We start from the raw sequence: 20,562 nt of genomic DNA, 5'->3' as shown, positions 1-20,562 counted from the left end.
GTGGTGGACAGGACCCTGCTCGAGCCAGAGGACTATGTAGGAGCTCCTCTGAGAACCACCAGGATAGCTGGTGGGCCTCCCAAATTATCGCCTGTAGCCTTAGTCACACTCATAATTGGAGACAAGACAGCAAAGCTTCCTGTCCTGGTTCAGGACAATGTCCATGCTAACATTCTGTTAGGTAATGATCTAGTAGAGTTGGGGTTGATCTCGGATGGTCTTCCCATGACTGCGGCTGCAGTCACTAGGTCACAGGTGACACAGCATCTGGCTGTGAGTCAGGTACCCGAGCCAAAGACGAGGCCTAAGGCAAGACGAAGGAAGAACAAGAAGGCCACCTCTGTGGAGGGAGCTTCTACTCTTCCTGCTGTTCCTACAGCACCCATTGGGATCCATGCTCCGGACGGGCTGGGTCCAGTGGTAAACCCCGTCTCAACTCCTGTGGGAGAAGAGCCAGAAGACTCTCTTGTGGGAGAGGTTCTCAACCCGGAGGATCATCCCGATCTTCAATGCTTGTTAGCTGAAGGAGGACCCTCCCGGGCAGACTTCTGTAAGGGACAGAGAGAGTGCCACTCTCTAGAGGGTCTGAGAAAACAGGCCCTGTCCCAGGCACAAGGAGAAGTGCCTAGGACATTCCGGATTTATTGGGAGGGTGAGCTCCTTGTTAGTGAGCCCACTAAGCCTGAACCTGGTGCCCTCAAGAGGTTGGTGGTACCCCAGGTTTACAGGCCCTTCCTACTGCAGTTGGCGCATGAGGTACCCTTAGCTGGTCATCTTGGTACCAAGAAGACTAAGCAGAGGCTCCCTGGCCTCGGATGGGAGTAGAAGTGGAGTCACACTGCAGGACCTGCCCAACTTGTCAGTTGTCTGGCAAGACTGAAGGCAGTGTCATTGCCTCACTGCAGCCATTGCCAGTGGTTGGCACACCATTTGAGAGGGTGGGCATCGACATCGTCGGCCCCCTGGACCCTCCCACTTCAGGTGGACACCAGTTCATCCTGGTCTTGGTAGATCATGCCACCAGGTACCCTGAGGCTATAAACCTTCGGACTGTAACTGCCAAGGTGGTTGCCAGGGCTCTCCTGGGCATTTTCACCCGTGTTGGATTCCCTAAGGAGGTTGTCTCTGACAGAGGATCCAACTTGATGTCTAGTTACATGAAGACCATGTGGAAAGAGTGCGGAGTAACCTACAAGTTCTCCACCTCTTACCATCCCCAGACCAATGGTCTGGTTGAGAGATTTAATACAACTCTCAAGGGCATGATAGGTGCTTTGGAAGAGCCCCTAAGGAGGACATGGGATCTCCTCCTGCAATGCCTGCTGTTTGCCTACAGAGAGGTACCTCAAGAGGGTGTTGGTTTCAGACCCTTTTAGTTACTCTTTGAACATCCGTGAGGGGGCCCCTTGCCTTGATCAGAGAAGGTTTGGAAGCCACCCCTCCAGGTCCCGCCAAGCAAGTGGGGGACTATGTGTTAGGCCTCAGACGGAGGATGACACAGATGATGGGTCAGGCAACAGCGAATCTCAAGGCCAGCCAGGAATTGAACAAGTACTGGCATGGCCTTAAAATGTCACAAGTGGATTGCACCCCAGGACAGGAGGTCCTCGTGATGGAGCCCACCAAGCCTCGGGCATTGGCAGATAAATGGACTGGACCCTTCAGGATAATCTCCAAGATGGGCGAGGTCAATTATCTGGTTGACATGGGAGCCTCTGGGGTAGCCCCCCAGGTATTCCATGTTAACAGGCTCAAGCCTTTCCACGGCGAGCAGAAGTATCATGTCTCTTGCTAGCTTCAGAGCAAGAAGAGGATGAGAGTGAGCCCCTTCCTGATTTGCTGTATATCAACCCTCAAGATGGCTCAGTGGAGGGAGTGCATCTCTCTCCAGATTTGACAACCGAGCAGCAGAGGGCCTGCAGGACTTTGCTCCAGCAGTATGCCTCTAGGTTTTCACTGACACCGGGCCTTACACCGTGGTGTAAGCTCGAGATTGACACTGGTGACAGCGTACCTGTCAAAAGCAGGAGCTACCGTATGTCAGATACTGTTAAGAACCACATCCAGGCTGAGGTCGCCAAGATGTTGGATCTGGGTGTTATTGAACCCTCAACCAGTCCCTGGTCCAGTCCTGTGGTCCTTGTCCCCAAGGCAAGTTCTCAGGCAGGTATCAAGGATTGGAGGTTCTGTGTGGACTACAGAGGAGTCAATGCCGTCACCAAGACTGACGCGCACCCATTGCCCAGGGCTGATGAGCTCGTGGACACCATAGGTGCTGCCAAATTTGTGAGCAACTTTGACCTCACCTCAGGCTATTGGCAATAGCACTGACGGACCATGCCAAAGAAAAGACGTCGTTCTCAACACCAGAGGGACTCTACCAGTTTAGGGACATGCCTTTTGGGTTGAAGAATGCCCCTGCCACCTTCCAGAGATTGGTCAACCATGCGCTCAGTGGGCTGGAAGCCTTTTGTGTGGCTTATTTAAACGACATTGCCGTCTACAGGTCCACTTGGGAAGAGAATTTGACACATCTGGGTAAGGTGTTGCAGGCCTTGAAAAGGGCTAAACTCACTCTCAAGGCCACCAAGTGCCAGATAGCTCAGGGGAAAGTCCAATATCTTGGTCATGAGGTAGGAGGGGGTCATATCCAACCTCTCCCCAGTAAGGTACAGGATGTACAGGACTGGGAGACTCCCACTACTCAAAGCCAGGTGAGAGCCTTTTTAGGCCTCACTGGGTATTATCGCAATTTCATGGCAGACTATGGGACCACAGCTGCACCCCTGACAGCTCTGACTTCACCCAAACAACCTAGGAAGGTTAATTGGACTGAATACTGTCATAGGGCCTTTGATGGCTTGAACGAAGACTGTGTAGGGCACCCGTGTTGTGTGCACCTCACTACAGCTGACCCTTTATCGTCCAGACGGATGCCTGCGACACCAGAATTGGAGCTGTCTTGTCCCAGTTAGATGACAAAGGGAGGGAACATCCTAACATCTTCATCAGTAGACAACTCAAGGGTAGGGAACTTAGGTGGGCTACTGTTGAGAAGGAATGTTTCAGTATAGTTTGGAGCCTTAGACGTTTTAGGCCCTACATTACGGGGTCTACCTTCAAGGTCCAAACAGATCAGAAGCCCCTGAAGTGGCTTTTGCAGATGAAGGGTGAAAACCCGAAACTGCTCAGGTGGTCCATTAGCCTGCAAGGGCTAGACTTCACCATAGAGCACAAACCAGGGAAGAGTCACGATAATGCAGATGGCCTTTCCAGAAGGTATGTTGACTGTCCGGATGAGGGTGTCTATCCTGTGGGAGATTAGGCACCCTCCACCTCAGTCTGGGGGGCGACTGTGATGCTGGAAATGCATCGGAGGGACAGGGCCTCCGTATCCTTGTCCTTTACTGCCTTTTTATTGTGTGTTCTGTCGTGTTTTCCGCGCAGGAGTTCATGTGGGACTCCTGGCGGTGCAGCTCTCTTTTGGTTTGGCAAACAGACCCATGGGATACTCTTACGGCACCCATGGGTGGGGGTACAACCCTGTGCCCCTAGTGTATGTTTTTTGGGCCCCTGTGGGTGGCCCGCAGAGCAGAGTATGGGCTGGTGGCAGCCCCACGCTGAATTTGACAGGTGCTCTGAGTATCCTCCATTTTGGGATATCCAGGCCCTGCCACTAGAATCAGTTGATTCCTGATAGAAAACAAGATGGCCCCTGTGGCCTCTTGCTTTCTATTGCCGGTTACCTTGTTTTCCCAAAGTCCTGGGAAGCCCCGACTCTGTCCCTTCCCCCTGACTGGCTGTTGGGTGGAAGTTCCATATATGGTGTTGTTGTAAAGTCCAGTCCAGACTGGCTGGAGCCTTCCCAGCGACTGTATGTTGTGGGTACACCCTGTGGGTGGGACCTGGGTGAATGGAGTGTGTGACCAATATGCACTTCTTGTTGTGGCTGTCTGGTTTCTAGTATGAGAGACAAAGACTGAGACAGCCCTGCCCGAAACTGGCCTGAATGCAGTGTGTAGTGTTGAATGGCTGGGTACTTGTCCCAATCCACATTCCTTGTTGTGAGTGTCGGAGAGAGAGGAGGATGGCCTGAATGTACTGTGTGCCTGATTGGCTGACTGACTGCATGAATGCCCTTCTGTATGTTGGCTGCTGCGTGTGACCCAGCAGTGTGGATGAGAGACAGGATAGTATATCTGGGGACCTCTCACCACTAGAAATTGTTCAGAAGCTGTGTCTAAACTTGAAAAGTGACTGGAACTGCTGATCCTCGACGCCCAGCTGAAAGAAGAAGACTTGCTGTTGCATTTGCTTCGACCTGATCTGAAAGCTGCCGAATTCGTCAAAGACTGATCCGAGAGAGGAGCTAGTAAGGCGCCCTCTTCCTGTGCTCCGAGGGACCATCGAGCACTGCTAACCTTCGACGAAGCTCCCTGGAAGTCAGACCCTCGAAAGGCTGTCGACCCGAGACAGGACTGCCGAGGAGAACGAAGCAAAGCACCCGGACTTCGCCGCTGTCAAAGTCTATTGCCATCGACCAGGGTTTGCAGGTTTCTGTAACCGCTGGAGGCCCGTGGAAGTTGTGTTGTCCAGCCGTGTGGACCACTTGATGCCGTGCCGCCAACGACCAGAGCCGCCTGCTCCTTTGCCTAAGAACATTTGAATCGAAGGACTCCCTTGTCCACAACGTCAACCGCTTTGTCCCGCCGGAGAAAGTCGAGGACGACCAATGCGCCAAGGGGGTTTCCCGCCACCTAAAGGCCACAAAGACTTCAACGACTCGACGCCCTTGTTGGGCCACAGTTCTTCTGAAACTCTTTGCGGTCCTGAACAATCCATCGACGAGGTGTCCCGCACACCTCCTCCTCGCAGGACGTCACTGACGAGCACCGCCTGGATCGACGCCTCTCGACGATCCGTGGCTCCTGCTTTAAAGGGAGTCACTCAAGAAGGATCTTTCGACGCGCCTTTGAAGAACTCTTCTCCACCAGGTACATTGGGGGGTAAAACATTATAGGAGGAAATAAGACTATTGAACAATATATGGACTGGGCTTGTGCTATATATCTTTATTTTACAGGTTGCCCAGGTGGGGAGATCTCCAGACAGAACTGTGTCTATTGGTAGGGGCCAGTATTCTGCCCATGGTTTCAACCCTCTTGCGTTCCTTCCTATCTCTATTGCTAGTTCCCTTGTTATTGATCTGTGTGACATTTTAACCGTACAATTGATGCACTTTAATGAGAATTGATAACATTGGTGGTACCACTTTAGAATTGCATATATTTATCATTTTTGATTTCCGAGTACAAAGTGCGTTATTGTGATCGTGTACATACCTTTGCATATTAATTATATAAAGACTGTGTTTTCAGTAATACAGTGTGTGGACATTCCTTTGTGGGGGTTTGGGGACTACACTGTACTTAAGAACCAGCCTGCATCACCTCCTGAGAAGCTAGGCCTTCAATGCTCGATCATTGCTACCACAATAGAGAATCTTGGCTGGGGTATTCTGTGCCTCTCCTCTACCATATAGAGAGCGGAAGTACAGGCACCCCCACCGGTATCTTTACAGCAACAATGGGTTACATCGGGCAAGAGGAGACCATATTAGATTTTGAGGTGCTGGGAGAGGAAACTGGGTTGCATGCTGGCCAGTATATTACGTACCACAGAGTGGTGCGGAGAATTAAGAACACGTGGCCTGAAGTGTTGTTGGAGGAAGAACCAGACGCTACCATAGATGTAATATATGACATAGCAGAAGGGGGACATGAGATATCTAGAATATACGAGATGATGATGTCTAAAGTGGGAAAGCAGGTAATACAATTAAGACAAGAATGGGAAGCGGAAGTGGGTGCCCTGATGGAAGATGGGATGTGGGAGTGAGCCCAAAGGTACCATAAGAAGGTGTCGATGAATGCAAGACTACAGCAGATGCAACTGTATACTACGCATAGGGCATATATGACACCCCAGAGGATATCTAGGTTTAAAAATGCGGGGCGGCAAGCATGTCCTAAATGTGATGAATAAAATGTGGGTATTGTGCATATGTTTTGGTCATGCCCGGTTATCGAGCGCTTCTGGAGCGAAGTGGCACGTAAACTAGCAGAAGATGGGGTTAAGATGGTGGTCGATAAAGTGTGGGCCTGCTTGCTGGGGGGGTTCCCTAGATCGCACAAGCTCAAGCATGTGAGCAAAATAAAAGACCTAGCATATGCGCTTGCAAAGAGGAGGATTGCCATGGGATTGAAGGCATGTCACAAACCACGACTGGAGGTATGGTGGAAGGATTTGCAAAAATGGGCGGAGGCAGAAACCATGGTGTGGCAAGAGGAGCAGCGCTGGGGGGGGAGGAGGAAACAGAGACCCTGATGGCCTGGAAATTGTTGGTAGCAGAGTTATTTGGGTCAATGAAAGACCCAACGGAATCTACGGAAAGAGATACCCTTTCACAGGATGCAGGAACAGAAAGTGAAAAGGGATAGGCTCGAAATGGGGGGTGGGATAAGGGAAGCAGTGTACACATATATGCAATGTATAAATTCAAATGTTAATTCATGCACTGCAAGTTCGGTTTGTATTGTTTGTTGGAATAAATTAATAAAATTGTTTAAAAAAATAAATAAATAAATATTCTGTCGGGAGGCTTTGTTTAGATCTGGTAATCATATCAAACGTTTTCTTCGATTTGCCAAAATGCGATTACTCCACTTCTGGTTTCATTATGAAAAAGTCATGTTTTTGGATAGTTAATAAAAGATCAGTACCTGAAAACATCATGCCAGTATTCTTTGATGTACGAAACCTGATGAAAGGGAATGTCGAGTGTCTGGCAAACGCGGTATGCATCCTCGCAGTCCTTGTCAGCAGTGCAGAGCCCGCTCTCATCGACAGCATCCCAGTTCTTCATGAAAACACCAGTCACCTCATAGCCTGCGGGGAAGGAGTTGAAATTTCAAAATATGATAAATCAGGGGATAATATCAGAAGAGATCATAAGGAAATACAAATTTCACTATGCCCGAATCGTCATAAAGTATTTCAGAAATTCAGTGGGCGGAAGCAGAAACAGGTGTATGGCAGGAAGCGTGCAAAGGGGAGATGGAAGAAGAAGCCGGAGCCCTAGAGGGCTGGAGGCAATTGATAGCTGAACTATTTGGGCCCTCGCACGATGGAAAAGGTGACAGAGATTCAATGAGTGCTATCGAAGAGGGATCCCCACCGCAAGAGGTGGAGACTGCAAATGTGGGGGAGTAGGCTTGGGTGGGGGGGCGGGGAGATACAGTGCACTGGAATACAACAATTCATATGTACTTGTGACTGACAGCATGTAAGTTTGGTTTGGTTTGTTGTGTTTTGAAAATTAATAAAATCGTTTAAAAAACATTTTTTTTAAAAAAGTATTTCAGAAATTCACATTTGTTTTTATTGTAACATATAGTTTATTACAAACTTTTATTACAAAAAAAATCCTCTCATTTCATTTTTTTCCAAATTTTCAATATTCCACCTATCACATTGTGTGACTGGTAATTTCTACTCTTTTACCAATCAGACTTTCCTGTTTTCAACACATAATTGTGTCTATAAAATTTATGACTGAACATGTTAGGTGCACAGAACTCTGACTTAGTATTCAGAGCCACCAATCGTCCATATTCATGTTTAAGGGAGCAAACTTTCCCAGATGCAGAATTCTCAAGTCTTTGAGCATAGGACAATCTGTTATTAAGTGTCTTATCGATTCTGTTTCGATCCCACAGTATCTACATACATTGTCCTAAGTGGCCGGATCATGTCTCATTAGCAGCATTTCTTTAGTTTTGATGGCATTCAGCCGCAGGCGAAGAAATCCATCACAATGATGTTGTGACGGAAATTGCAACAAATACCTCGGCATTTTGTTCAATTTATTCTTTGTAGGTCCGAGTTTTGGATCTGTTGGTAATCCTTCAAACTTTGCCAGGTTCTGTATCCACGCCCATTGTTGCAGTTTTCTTTTTGCAATTTGCGGTTGCACCGTCAGCATCTCACTGGTTATATCGGCGGCTTGCAGAATCGCCTTTATTCCTTGGACCCATTTCAAGAGTATTCCCGTATATGGTTGTCTGATGTTGGGGGCGAGTATTTCGTATGCAGGTTCTGGATTTGGAGTTATCATCTTTCTTAGGAGTGCTAGCGGCTTCCAGATCACATTTACGTACAGTTCGTCCAATGCCAACTCGTGTCTGAGGACGGTAATCGATATATATTTTGGCAATTTTAATACTCGCTTCCAAAATAGCCCTTCCAGTTTTGCCCAAATTCTGTGGACTAAGTTCCATCCTGCTTCGGAACAGAAGGTGATGGCAGGTATTACCTTTTGCAGATAGAACGTCCGTACTGGTGTTAAGATGAATTTTCCATGTAGGCTGTGGATTCGTGCACCTTGTAAAGCCAAGGTTTTTATGCGCCGCACAATGTCTTGCACCCAGCTCCATTCCTGTATTGATTTGTTGACCATGACCCCCAGGTATCTGATTTCAACAATTTCTGCGATAGGTGTGTTTTCGATCCTCCAGCAAAAGTTTCCTTTTACTGGTCCAATTTTCATGATTTTTGTTTTGGTGACATTTATTTTTAACTCGTTATAGTTCATGTAATACTGGAGCTTTGTCAGCAATCGTTGGAGCCCTATCTGGGTCGTGTCAACCAAAACCAAAGCGTAACCGTAGGTTATGCAATTGATGTGATGACCATTTATCTTTGGAGGAAAACATTTCACATCACTCAATGCTGCAGGCACATCGGCAATGAACAGTTTAAACAAACATGCAGCAATCGGACAACCCTGTTTCACTCCCTTTTGCGTCTTCATTGTTTCTGATAGTTGTCCTTTTTCATTTATTCTTATTTGAATTGATGTCATTGTATGCAAGGCTTTTATTGAGTGTAACAGACTTTCTGGGCAGTCCCAATTTTTTAGTTTCTGCCACAGCATTTTGCGATTTATTGTATCAAATGCTTGGTGCATATCAATAAAAGCTAGGAAAAGCTTTGACCTTTTTTCTAGGGTGTCCAATTTTAGCATGTTTACCAGTGTCAGGTTGATTTCAGTCCCTACGCCCTTTGTGAAACCAGTTTGACGACAATCAGTAATTCTCTTCATCGTTGCCCAGGCTGTTAATTTCTGCTGTAAGAAATTTGCAAATATCTTGCCGATTGCGTCAAGTAGGGCAATCGGGCGATAGTTGGCTGGATCAGCCCGATTGCCCTTCTTAAAGATTGGGACTATTATGGCCGTTGTCCATGAGTGCGGTATTTTCCTAAACTCTGCAATTCTTGCGAATAATTTTGCGATGAAGTTCGACCATTCATGTTTATTTGATTTCAGCATAACATTGGTGATGCCGTCCGGCCCAGCCGCACGCGAGTTTTTCAGCTTTGCAATTACAGCACTTATATCTTCGGCTGTCTCATTGCAGTCCCATCTAGCCACCACTTCCTTGTGTGCTGGAAACGCTGTTACATTATCTTTTGAGAACACTTTGTTGTAATGTTTTTTCCAATCACTTTCAGCCACCCCACTAGCCATCGAGTCTGCTTGATTTCTAGTGCAGTTATTCAGGGTGCGCCAAATCTCTCTGCAATTGTTTGATTTTATTAGTCCCAGCATGACGTCACCTCGTTCTTGATCGCGCAAAAAGGCAAAGGCTTTAACCCAATTGCGATATTTTTGCTTCCGTTGTTTGATCCTTGCAAGGGCGCCCGGCCCCGGTGCATTTTCAGCTTGCGTATTTCTTTGTAAGCCTTCTTTTCTTCCTCTTTTACTTTCGTGCTTCATTCATGAGTATGTGTTTTAGTTGTTTGTTTTTTCAGTAAGGATCTTTCTTTTTGGCGAGGAAGAAGTGCAAAATAGTTTATCGCCTCTCCGTCAGACTTGACCAGCTTTTGGAATTGATCGGTCAGCAAAGTTATTTGTTTATTGGTTATTCTGAGCCTATTATGCCCATTAGTTACCTCCAAGTTTTGGGCCAATCTCGAAATATCTGATTTTAGAGGTAAGGTCATGTCCATAACTAATACATCATGGTCGCTGTTAGTTGTCCGGATTGTTCTCAGGCTCACGATTTTGTGCCAACATTTTTTTGATAGCCAGATGTAATCCAAGGTCTTCTCATTGCCCATATTATGCCAGGTATTGTTGGGCGGTATATCGCCATCTACCTGACCATTAGCCATGTCACAATCACGTGCCTCCATTTCGATTTCCCACTTTGCGCTTCTTGAATGATGAATTTGACCTTCCTTCCTGGTCTCTTTGAGACGATCTCCATTTGTATTGAACCAAGTTATGTTCATGTCACCACATACAATTATGAGAAGGTCACGATAAATTTCTTGATGTTTATCTATGATCGCCGTTACAGATCACACACATTTTTCTGAGGTTATCTGAGCCGGGTTCCAATACACATTGATTAGCAGTAGCTGCTGCAGTTTGAAAGTTTTTGCAGTGAAGTGTTGCATCAGCGTACTTTACACAAAGATATTTGGATTTTCAGATTTCAGCACTTCCCAATTTGTCCCAATCTTTATCATCGTTACAAGGCCTGAGAATGGACGTCCTTGGGGGTTTTTCCCTGCAGGATTTAGCAAAGTCACATTGCCATCTTTCACCGGAGTACTCCTCAGCCATGTTTCCTGAAGACATATTACAAAGTTGTTACTCAGATCTGCAGGAAAGTCGTCATATAAGTGGCGGAATCCTCGTGTGTTCCAGGAAATCAATGTCGAGGGTGTTTCTCCAGGGCTCTGGATTAGCTAATGGTTTCTCCCACTAGGCTTCACTTTGCCGGATGATTACTGTGAGTTTGGCGCTGTGATCAGATGTTGTCTTAGTTCGTCCCTGCACTGCTCATGGGTGAACCCGTTCGGGCAATTATCGCTGTTTTTGGGTTGATTTGATTGTGTTTCAGGCAACACTTCCGACACCTCAAAACCCAGCAGCAGCAGTTCTTCTTTTGCAGACAATATGATCTTGCGTACAGCCTGAGATTTTATGTGCAGGTAGACTCTGTCTGCTTGCTCTTCTGAGATGTATTTGACAATTGAAATGTCACGAGAGGACACAGTTCTTAGAGTCGGTACTGAATGCAGAAGTCGAATTACATTTCCTCTGTTCGAGTTAACATCGTTGTCGTCTTCAAATACATTCAGAACGAGGATTTTCGAAGTCAATGGCTTGAGGTCCGCCCTAATTTTTTGTTCAGCTTGACTATGCTCCTTCTGTCTCTGAGCTGCTGTTAATTTGGGATTCAATTTCACTGGCATTTTTAGTTTTATTTCTTGATCAACCATTCGTTGGCTTTCTTTCGCTCCTCTTTGGATGGCTACAGTTAAGCCCTTTTCTTGTCTGATTCCAGTTCGTCTTTGTCTATCATTCCCTGCGCCTTCACCATCAGATTTTATGCCATTTTGGGTTTTTGCAATCCAAGGATTTGAAGTTTGCATCTCAGCCTTTCTGACCTGCCTATCCCGATCATTGAGGCAGGATGAGCTTGCCTCGTGTCCATCGAGGCTATTTTCTTCCTCATAATCTTCGGAATAGGTAGAGAGGTTACATAGCTCTTCGGAATAACGTCACTGAATGAATTGACTGTATGTCCGAATCCAATCTTTGTCGTTTTTTGAGATTCGGTGTGAGCAGTGTCATCGTTGTGGCCTCTACGATTTTCATCTCGTCCAAGTGTCTTGATTTGGCCATCACCCCCTTTTTTTCTCGTTCAAATAGGCTTGGTTTGGCCGGTGTAGTTAGATTTCTTATAAACTTTCTTGAATTGCAGGTCAATTTGTTTGGCGCACAGTTTTTCTCCCTTTTTTTTGGGTTGGCCACAGCTTGTTTCTTGCAATTTCTGCTTTGCATTCGCAGTCTTCAAGGTTTTTTCAGCCCCACTAAATATTCCGAATGACATTTTTGATGTTGAACAATGTGCAATGACAAGGGATTGTTGTATAAGAATTTTTTCAGAAGACTCTTTAGTTATCTTTTTTTTTCAGACTTGTCAGAGATCACTGGCGATATAATTACATGCACAGTGTTTCGGACCTGACTGGCCTCTGTCGAGTTTGGACTCACACTCTGAGCATTTGTCTTATTTAGCGTCTTATCTGATGGTGTAGCAGTCTCTTCAGGAATTATATTCCTTAATCCTTGTGGTGTGCCAGCATATCGGACGAGATCTTCCTTCATGTTCGTCGTGTGAGCCTCAGTTGGCGAGTTTACCTGTGTTGTCACGTTTGGGACACTGCAGCTCAGCTCCGAGACCATTGATGGATTGTGTCTCGCGATTTTAGTCAATTGTTTCATGCACTCGATCATGGCGTCCATCAGTGTTTTTTTTCTCCAAAATGTCTTTCACAGCTATTTCGTTCAGTCTATTGTGCCACTATGTTGAGGTTGCGGCTTCATTATCCAAACATCCTTGTAGTATTGTGTTCAAGATTTCCATTTTTGTTAACTTTTCGTTTAGTTGACCCAACATTGCCCCGTTGTTTTGTACAGCTTCGTGTAGGTTTTCATAAAGCTTGGTAAACGGGATTAGCGCCAGCGATGTCGGTGCTAGTACATTATTGTGGATCTGTATGGAAGCAGCTGCCGACAGGTTTGATTTCCGAGCAGCAGATGCCTCTTTGAGAACATGCGTGAAGTCATTTTCATTGCTTGTGTTAATTGGTTTGTGGTCGCCTTGGACTCCAAGTCCCACAACTCCTTGTGACCGCTGGACAGGACCATTCGAATCAGACTGTGTCTTTGGGGTAGAGCAGTGAGAAAGGGGCCTTGCCGGTAAGATTTTATCTTTGATGTTTTGAAGGGGCCCATTGTCTCGATTGTACACTGTTTTGTTCTTTGATCCCTGTATGGGATATCGGACGGACCCCAACTCCTCGCATTGGGTCAGATCTTCATGTTGTGCTTGTGCTACATTATATGAGTGTGAATTATGCAACAGACTGTGTCCTTCTGTCGTCTGCAACTTTTCAGGAACCAAACCCAGTGTTTTTTTACTGGTATTTACAAAGCTCTCAGACAGACGCTGCTTCATTGTTTCGAAGTCTGCTCTGAGACGCTCTGTGAGCCGAGCTTCCCGCCCAGCGAGATCAAGCCCGTTAGGGTATGTGTTTGGTTCTCTTGTCTGCACTATTGTCTTTTTTGTGTGCGGCTGTGGAGTAATTTTATATATATTACTCTGTGCATTGATGAAGGTTTTCTCCGGTATGTCTTTCGTGCCTCTCTCAGGAAGCACAGTGTTTGTTTTGTTAATGTTTATTTGCGTCGCCATTTTAGCCTGTTTCCCCGTAAGAGAAGGCTCTGTGACAGAGCTACTTACGCTGTTTGCAAGGTTTATATTGGCCACCTTTGTTTTCTCTGGAAAAGTAAATATTAGGAGTCTTGTGTCAGTGTGAATTGTATGCACTTCTATCTCCAGAAACTCAGTATCGGTTACGTCGAATGGAGACTGAAAGGCAGTAATGTTGACTTCAATCACATTTGAGGTTGCATCCGTAGGTTTGTCGGCATGGGTCTTCGTATTGCCGTCTCCCTTCATGTTGAATTCGCTGCCAGCCTCCGCTGCCTCAGCAACCTCGCTGGTCGAGACCTCCACCTCAGCCCACGAGGCGCTTCCAGCGGCATTAGTGAGAGCGTCGTCACCATGGTCGTCGCCATTAAAAACTAATGCCGCATTGATTTCCTTTGCCACGTTTGTTGCCACGTTTGTTGCCATCAAGTGCTGTCTTGCGGCGTGCAAACGCTCCGTCACAATTTGCACTAGGGATGGAGGATGTATATTTGGGGGTGTGTTTGAAGGTATATTTGGGGGTAAAGGTTGGGGTTCTGTGCCTTGTGGGTTTGGAAGTCTTAACCGCATGTCCTCGCACTCTTCCGCCCCCCCCCTTGACCAATCATAACCACCCAGAGCCCCTGTTAACTCTATGATGTCGCAGCATGTTGTGGTTCGCAGCACAGTCTCGCAGTTGCAAAGATTGTTTTAACTTAGAGCGTGTCTGTGGGCCGAGTTCGGCCATATATTGGGGCTTACCTCTGCTTTCCGCTGCGGACTGCTGCAGACTGAACTCTGCGCCCGAACTCCGCGCGTACCCCGCACTCGCCTGGAGTTTTTAAAGGCTGTAGGTGCTGTTTTCCTTAAAGGCACACTTGCCCAGAAGCACAAAAAGGAAACAAATTCAAGTTCCAAGTAGCCAGTAGCTGCAGCTCCTCTCTCCAACAAGACTGCTGCAGACTGAACTCTGCGCCCGAACTCCGAAATTCAAATGCAGAGCATCCAGGCAACTACGAACAACATTCATCATTCCATACACCTGTACAAATAATATGTTTCTAACCTCACACGGTAGCTTATTCCCCAGGCCATTACAGTAACAATATGAACGAAGGTATACATCACTACAGAAAACTCCTAGACGGGGAATTCTCCTTTACCCCACCAAGCTTCCTCTTACTTCATCTAGCGGTTCTGTCTGACCGTTACTCCTAATCAAAGGAAGCAATCTTGACTGCCACTTAAAGATGAGGTTTCTCCTCCCTGGGTCCTCAGAGAACTGAAATAAGCATTGGCAAAGTCAATCATGTTGGTATATGCAGTTTACATGTATATGCATAAATTATATGCTGGCCCCATAAAGAACCAGACTAGCTCAAAGAACATGCAGGCTGAAGGGATAGGTCATCACAGGACTTATCACACGAGTTGTTAGACTTCTACTTGATTAAAGAAGCTTGCTGGGTGTTATGCCCCCCGCCCCACAGTTTATCCTTAGATAAGTGGATCCAGGAAGAGGCCAGTATCCCCCAGTGAGAGGAAATCTGTGTGCACTATAGTTTAAACACCTCCTCACCTTCCGATTAAAAGGTGTTCCTAGCTTGAAATAGTCCTATAACCTATGTAGGCACTTATCCAAACCCCATTTGTCGATGTGCTGCAAAGGCGAGCATGTATCTTAGATTAGTATTCGTGAAATTCCACACCCCTGAAAGGGATGTCCCTTCCTTTGGGCTTTCCTCTAGAGAGGTGCATACTGGGGAACCTTTTATGGGCATGGGAACATCTTTTCTTCTAGTTACCTAATTGGTATCCCCATCTCCTGCCTCCATCCTTGTGCATACGTGATTTCCCCAGTTCGGATACACGACCTTAGATAAGGGCAAGCCAGGCAAAGCACAATCCAGAAACCTGCAGAAATGAGGGATGGATCCATTACATACCTGAGGGTGAGGGTGACAGGATGTTCATTGGGCCCACTAGCCAGAGCCAGAATACACCACTCCTTTGTCTCGGGAGGATAGCTCAGGGGCAATGTGCTCGCCTTGGAAGCAAGACGACAGGGAGCAACACAGGTACGCGCTTAGAAGCCTCTGGGTATTAAGCGTGTTATAAACAACCTATCATATCCTACCCCAAAGTGGAAGGCAGTGTTTGCAGTGGAGCAATGCTTGAGGGTTGCTCTTTTTTCTCCTCCATTGGCTTGTCAAATAATGATTTGTCTGAAAGCATAGTTTTAGGTCACGAGCTGATTTGTGAAGAACTGCAGAAGCTCACTTTTATTTTGTAGAACTTGCGTTTTGCCATATTTCTATTTTCTGAAAACATTAGCATTAGGATCAAAGCAGCAGTACCAAGGTTGTTCCCTCTCATTATCATCTGTATTACAAATGAATAAAAGCAACATATGCATCGTTCCCACGGAATCCAATCCGAATATGTATGTTTGTAAATGATCAATCAAAAATCGCAGCCTGGCACACGAATTGAATAAAACAGAAATCTCAGCATGACGCAGCAAGTTTAAAATATTTCAGCATCAGGTTAGCGGGTCTTTTCTCATCCAGCAGCGTTGACTGAGTGGCATCTTATCTGTGGTAGCAGATTGCCTTCATCAGGAAGCAGAAGGGCTTGCTTTCCGTGTGGGGATCCACTGTAAAAGCCCAGTAAAAACAGTCATCGTTATTTCTGTAGCATGAAAGCCCCTCAAAGGCCCAGATATTCTTTTGCTTTTTTTCTTCTTTAAAAAGGCTCTCAAAATAGGATTTTATATCATGCAGGTCAACGCTCTCGATTTAGGTGGGAAGACTTCCGATAAAAAATATTGCTATTTCCCTTTCTCCTGAATAGAATAATTCTAACCCCAATGCAAGCCTATGGGAAAATTAATTTCTCCTGCTTTCCGTGACAAAATCTCCTTCCCAGGTGCTTCGGAATGTGGCATGATACAATATATAGAAAGACACTCAAGTTACCACGTATTTTATTGCTATCTTAAAGACCAGAACACGTGTGTGATTTTACTTGCAGCTAAAAGAGTGTGCTAACGGTTATCATTTAGTTACCAGGCCTGCAGTTTAGAAAAGGTAAGTGCCGGTGAATGTGTATGTAAAGGCAATTTAATCATGACAACCACACACAAAGCAACTAACCCTGATGCATGAATGAAACACAGCCAGGACGGTTATGCAGATCCGCGACAAGAAGAGAGACCCAACACCGCCACTGGAAAGAAGATAAGCGGAGTTACACGAGTGGTGGGCGGTGAGGCCACACCATAGCCCACATCAGGCTGATAAACAGAAGACCCCGGAGGGGGGTGCAGAGGGGAGGAACTGCAACCAAACCAGGGCTTTGCAGGCTTATAGCCCATGCTGGGATGACCGCAGGAGGGGGTGAAAGAAACTGCAACCAAAGCAGGGTTGAGCAGGCCTGTAGCCCACGCCGGGTGGATAACCAGAAGACCCCCAGGAGGGGTGAAAGAAACTGCAACCAAAGCAGGGTTTAGCAGGCCTGTAGCCCACGCCGGGTGGGGACCCAGAAGACCCCAAAAGGGTGGGCGAGAGAAACCACAAGGAAACCATGGCTGAGCAGACCAATAGCCCATGCCGGGCTGATCAACCATAGACCCCTGTGTCCTTTATGGCTTTCTGCTTCTCCGATTGCCTTAATCGCCTTGTGGGGTATTCTCAGGTTCAGCCACTCGTCGGCTGTCTGGCCTCTGGAGGAGAGAGAATCCTGTGAAGAGGTGATCCTCTGGCGGGAAGACGTCCTGGAGGGGTGGAGCCTTACTAGACTGACGTGTGAAGCCAACTGATAGCTAGTAAGACACCAGAAGGCTGGCATCCTGGACAGCAATAAAGCCGAAGCCAAGAGAGCGAGACTGAGACCGTAAAGCGACTGTCTCGCCTGTTGGCGTGACCCCACGAAAGCCGTGCTAGGGCCAGACAGTATATAGGGTTTGGACTAAGAGCTATTTTCTTGGGACATTTTGACAAGCACCATTCGTTTTAGTTTCTTAGGTAAGGTAGTTAAGTTCCCTAATAACATTAGGGCTAGATAGGTGTTTTTTTAAATTATTTGAATAAACACGTTTGAACATGTCACATCTTAGTTAGACTCCACTTCTGGTTCACCACAACACACAGCAACATTTTAGTTCATACAATTACAAGAGGATTTACTTTCATAAATGCTTGGCTATTGACCCCTTGGAACTGGAATCCCTGGACCAATGGAATGGTGTCTCTCGTTGCAGGGAGAGACATAAGGGACAAGACCCTTGCCTGGTGTCGAGGAGCCAATGCAGAAAGAGTGGACCATTGGGAACGGGCCATCCAGAGAAAGGCCACACAGAGTCCAAGCTGCAGCGCAGAGCCGATATACACTGGAGGAAGGCCCACAATGCATACGTGGTGGGCAGAGATCCCACGGAACGTGGCAGAGCCCAGGAGTTTTCTAAGCCCGAAGCTCCCAGGTTTCCTGAGGAGTGAGACTGACCCGCGACTGATGTGGAAGACTGACGCGCTTGAACTGCAGCACCCAGAGGAAGGAGAAGAGGGCGGACGACCTGTGAAGTCCGGTTCTGCTGCTCAAGGAGCAACTGCCTCCTCAAGTGAAGACCACTGCGGAAAAGCAGGTAGGCTTTTCCTGGCAAGGAGATAGAGGAGGGTGGTTAAGCGCCACTGTGCTCCAATAGAGCAGCTGAATGCTAAGTAAGTAGATCACACAACCCAGAGGCCCAGTGGGCCTATAGAAAAGCAGAAACTCCTAAAGATACTATGACGAATATAGACTCTTTGTCCCTTCTCCCCAGCTGGGAGTCACGTTTTTTGAGGCTATGGAGGTGACCCTGCTAAACAAGACTCTCCCCAGGGGTCTGGGAAAGTGGGAACTGCCTGGGAGTGACTCCCCTCTTAGGATCTTCATGTCCAGAGGACATTGTCTGCCTACATGAGAATCGGATAGACTGTTACTTCTGTTTTAGACCTCCAAGTAGTGACATTTCCTCAATCTCTTTGGCTTTACATAATGCTGGATCTCACCTGAACTCCACAGTCAAGGAGGATTGACACACCCCTTTTGTTTGTTTTGACATACATAAAACAACAAGGAACTCGAGAGAGAATCCTACCCAGAGGCGAGCCTCTGACGGGAGAACGTCCTGGAGGAGCAGAGCCACGATAAACCACAGAGCTGGCGGTAAATAGGGAAACAAGCTGATCACTAGCAAGACGCCAGAAGGCTGGCATCCTAGACAGGAACAAAGAGATGGAAACGGTGAAGAGACCATCTGCCTGGAGGTGCGACCACACGGAACCCGTGGTGGGCATGGGGCCTGTTAACAGACGCTACAACCAGACCGCAGCGGAGAGATTGGACCCCAATCTCCACATGAGAAGTGCATCAGCAGCTGAGCAGGGCAGAACCAAGGAAGCAGATGCTCCCGAAGAGGTAAAAAGACGCTGATACAAGCGAATAGCTGTATTCCAGGTTGGGGAAGAAAACCGGGTTACAGGAGCCAGGTGAACACAAATGCTCAATATAGACAAACGCCCAACTAAGGCCCCGCTAAAGTAAGCATGCCAGAAGGCCAAAGGGCTTTGGGGAACCCTGTAAAGAGAGACATTGATATCCAAACAGGGGAAGCCAAAAAAGTTAAGGAGCCAGGAAAACCTGAACAGACAGACGCCCAGCACAGGCCCTGTTAAAGCAGGCGTATTTGAGGACCAAAGGACTTTGGGAAGCCGAGGTATACCTAGAGACTTTGCTATCCAAGACTGGGAAAGCCAAAAAGATTACGGGGGCCAGGAAAACCCGAACATGCAGATGCCCAACAGATTCCCTGCAAAAGCAGGCCTATTTGAGGACAAAAGGCACTTTGCGGAGCCCTAGAAATATAAAATACAAAAAGCCAGACAGGGAACAGGGAGGACCTGGAGAGTTCACATGCTCAAACCTAAGAAAGGAACATTTTCAAATACCAAACTAGAAATGGGGACATTGCATTAAGGCAGAAGTGTATAAAGATTTAGGACTGGCCTTTCAGAGCCTGCAGGGACACTGGAAGACAGCACTGTGAGAAATCAAATAACTTTTAAAAATCTTATTTTGGAAAGAGATCCCAGTAGTTGGGCCAAGCAATACCCAAGGATACAGGCTATTGCTCTGGTCCATGTTTTTGTTATGTTTTTATAAGTGGTAGGGTCAGATAATACATAGGGTTTGGACTAAACACTATTTATTTAGGACATTTGACAAGCACCATTAGTTTTAGTTTGTTGGGCAGGGATTTTTCCCCTCATAGCGGTAAGGTTAGACAGGCTTTTTTTATTGTTTAATTAAAAATACTTGAACATGTCACATCTTAGTCGAACCCCTACTTCTGGTTCTCCAAAATATCCAAAGAAGGGGAAAGAGAAACCATTGCCCAAAAGGTAGCTACCGGAAACCAGAAAATAGGCTAGCTACACAAAGGTGGTGAACCCAAAGCTAATACCCTAGGAGGGGTTATTAAAAGCAGAAAGGGAACTGAAGCTCCCAGCAGGGGTATAGTTGAAGGAAGGATTCCTAAAGAGGGGACGTCCCGGGTCAAAAGGCAACAGTCCCATCCAGGCTATGAACCAGAGCAACTCACAAAGGGTACAGAATCACAACCACTTACCAGAAGGCTGAGACCGCAGGCGCAAGTGCTACCAGAAATATGTATTGTCTATCAGAAATTGAACAGCCCTGGAAGGTTGAGCGAGATACAGTCGCCAAACAACTTAAAGACTTACAAATCCAGTTAGTAACTTTTACAGTTAACCAAGACTTTGTCGAGGGAGTTTGCCCCTTTTTCATGTGTTTAGAACTAAGGAATTCAAGTTATAATTCCGAAAAGCAAATAATTGTAAAACGACCTGGAAAAATCTTGAGAAAACCACCTTAAGAAAGAACATTTCTTTTTCCGAGTTACCCAAGACTTTGGGTGAGGTAAACTGGAGTCCTCCCTTTCGTCTATGCTGAAAACTAAGCAATTTGGTTTGAACTACATAAGGAGACCAAGGCCAGAACACCTGGTCGTTGTTAAAACCTTGTGGAACCTGTTGCTTGTTTGATTGGCTGAGAACACCAGAAGAACATTTCAGCCTTCGTGGGATTTTCTCTTATTAAAACCCAAGGAATGTATTGTTTTTGAACTGTAGATGAAGATTGAGAATTCAAGAAACATTTTCAGAGAACT

The 20,562-nt window shown here is 46.6% G+C and overlaps 1 protein-coding gene across 3 annotated transcripts in view; it reads right to left on the bottom strand.

Annotated features, from left to right (window-relative positions):
• The window catches only part of TRMU (tRNA mitochondrial 2-thiouridylase), an 852,019-nt gene that overhangs the window by 530,992 nt on the left and 300,465 nt on the right, over window positions 1-20,562 (bottom strand). For all 3 annotated transcript variants that reach the window (XM_069629233.1, XM_069629231.1, XM_069629232.1), the window contains exon 2: window positions 6,783-6,948. In XM_069629233.1, the coding sequence (XP_069485334.1) occupies window positions 6,783-6,925 (143 nt within the window). In that variant the 5' untranslated portion in view covers window positions 6,926-6,948. The remainder of the gene's footprint in view (window positions 1-6,782; window positions 6,949-20,562) is intronic.

This window comes from Ambystoma mexicanum, chromosome 12 (genome assembly GCF_040938575.1).
Source record: "Ambystoma mexicanum isolate Mex_15411 chromosome 12, UKY_AmexF1_1, whole genome shotgun sequence".
NCBI classification, from domain to species: domain Eukaryota; kingdom Metazoa; phylum Chordata; class Amphibia; order Caudata; family Ambystomatidae; genus Ambystoma; species Ambystoma mexicanum.
This window is presented reverse-complemented; position numbering and strand designations above follow the sequence as displayed.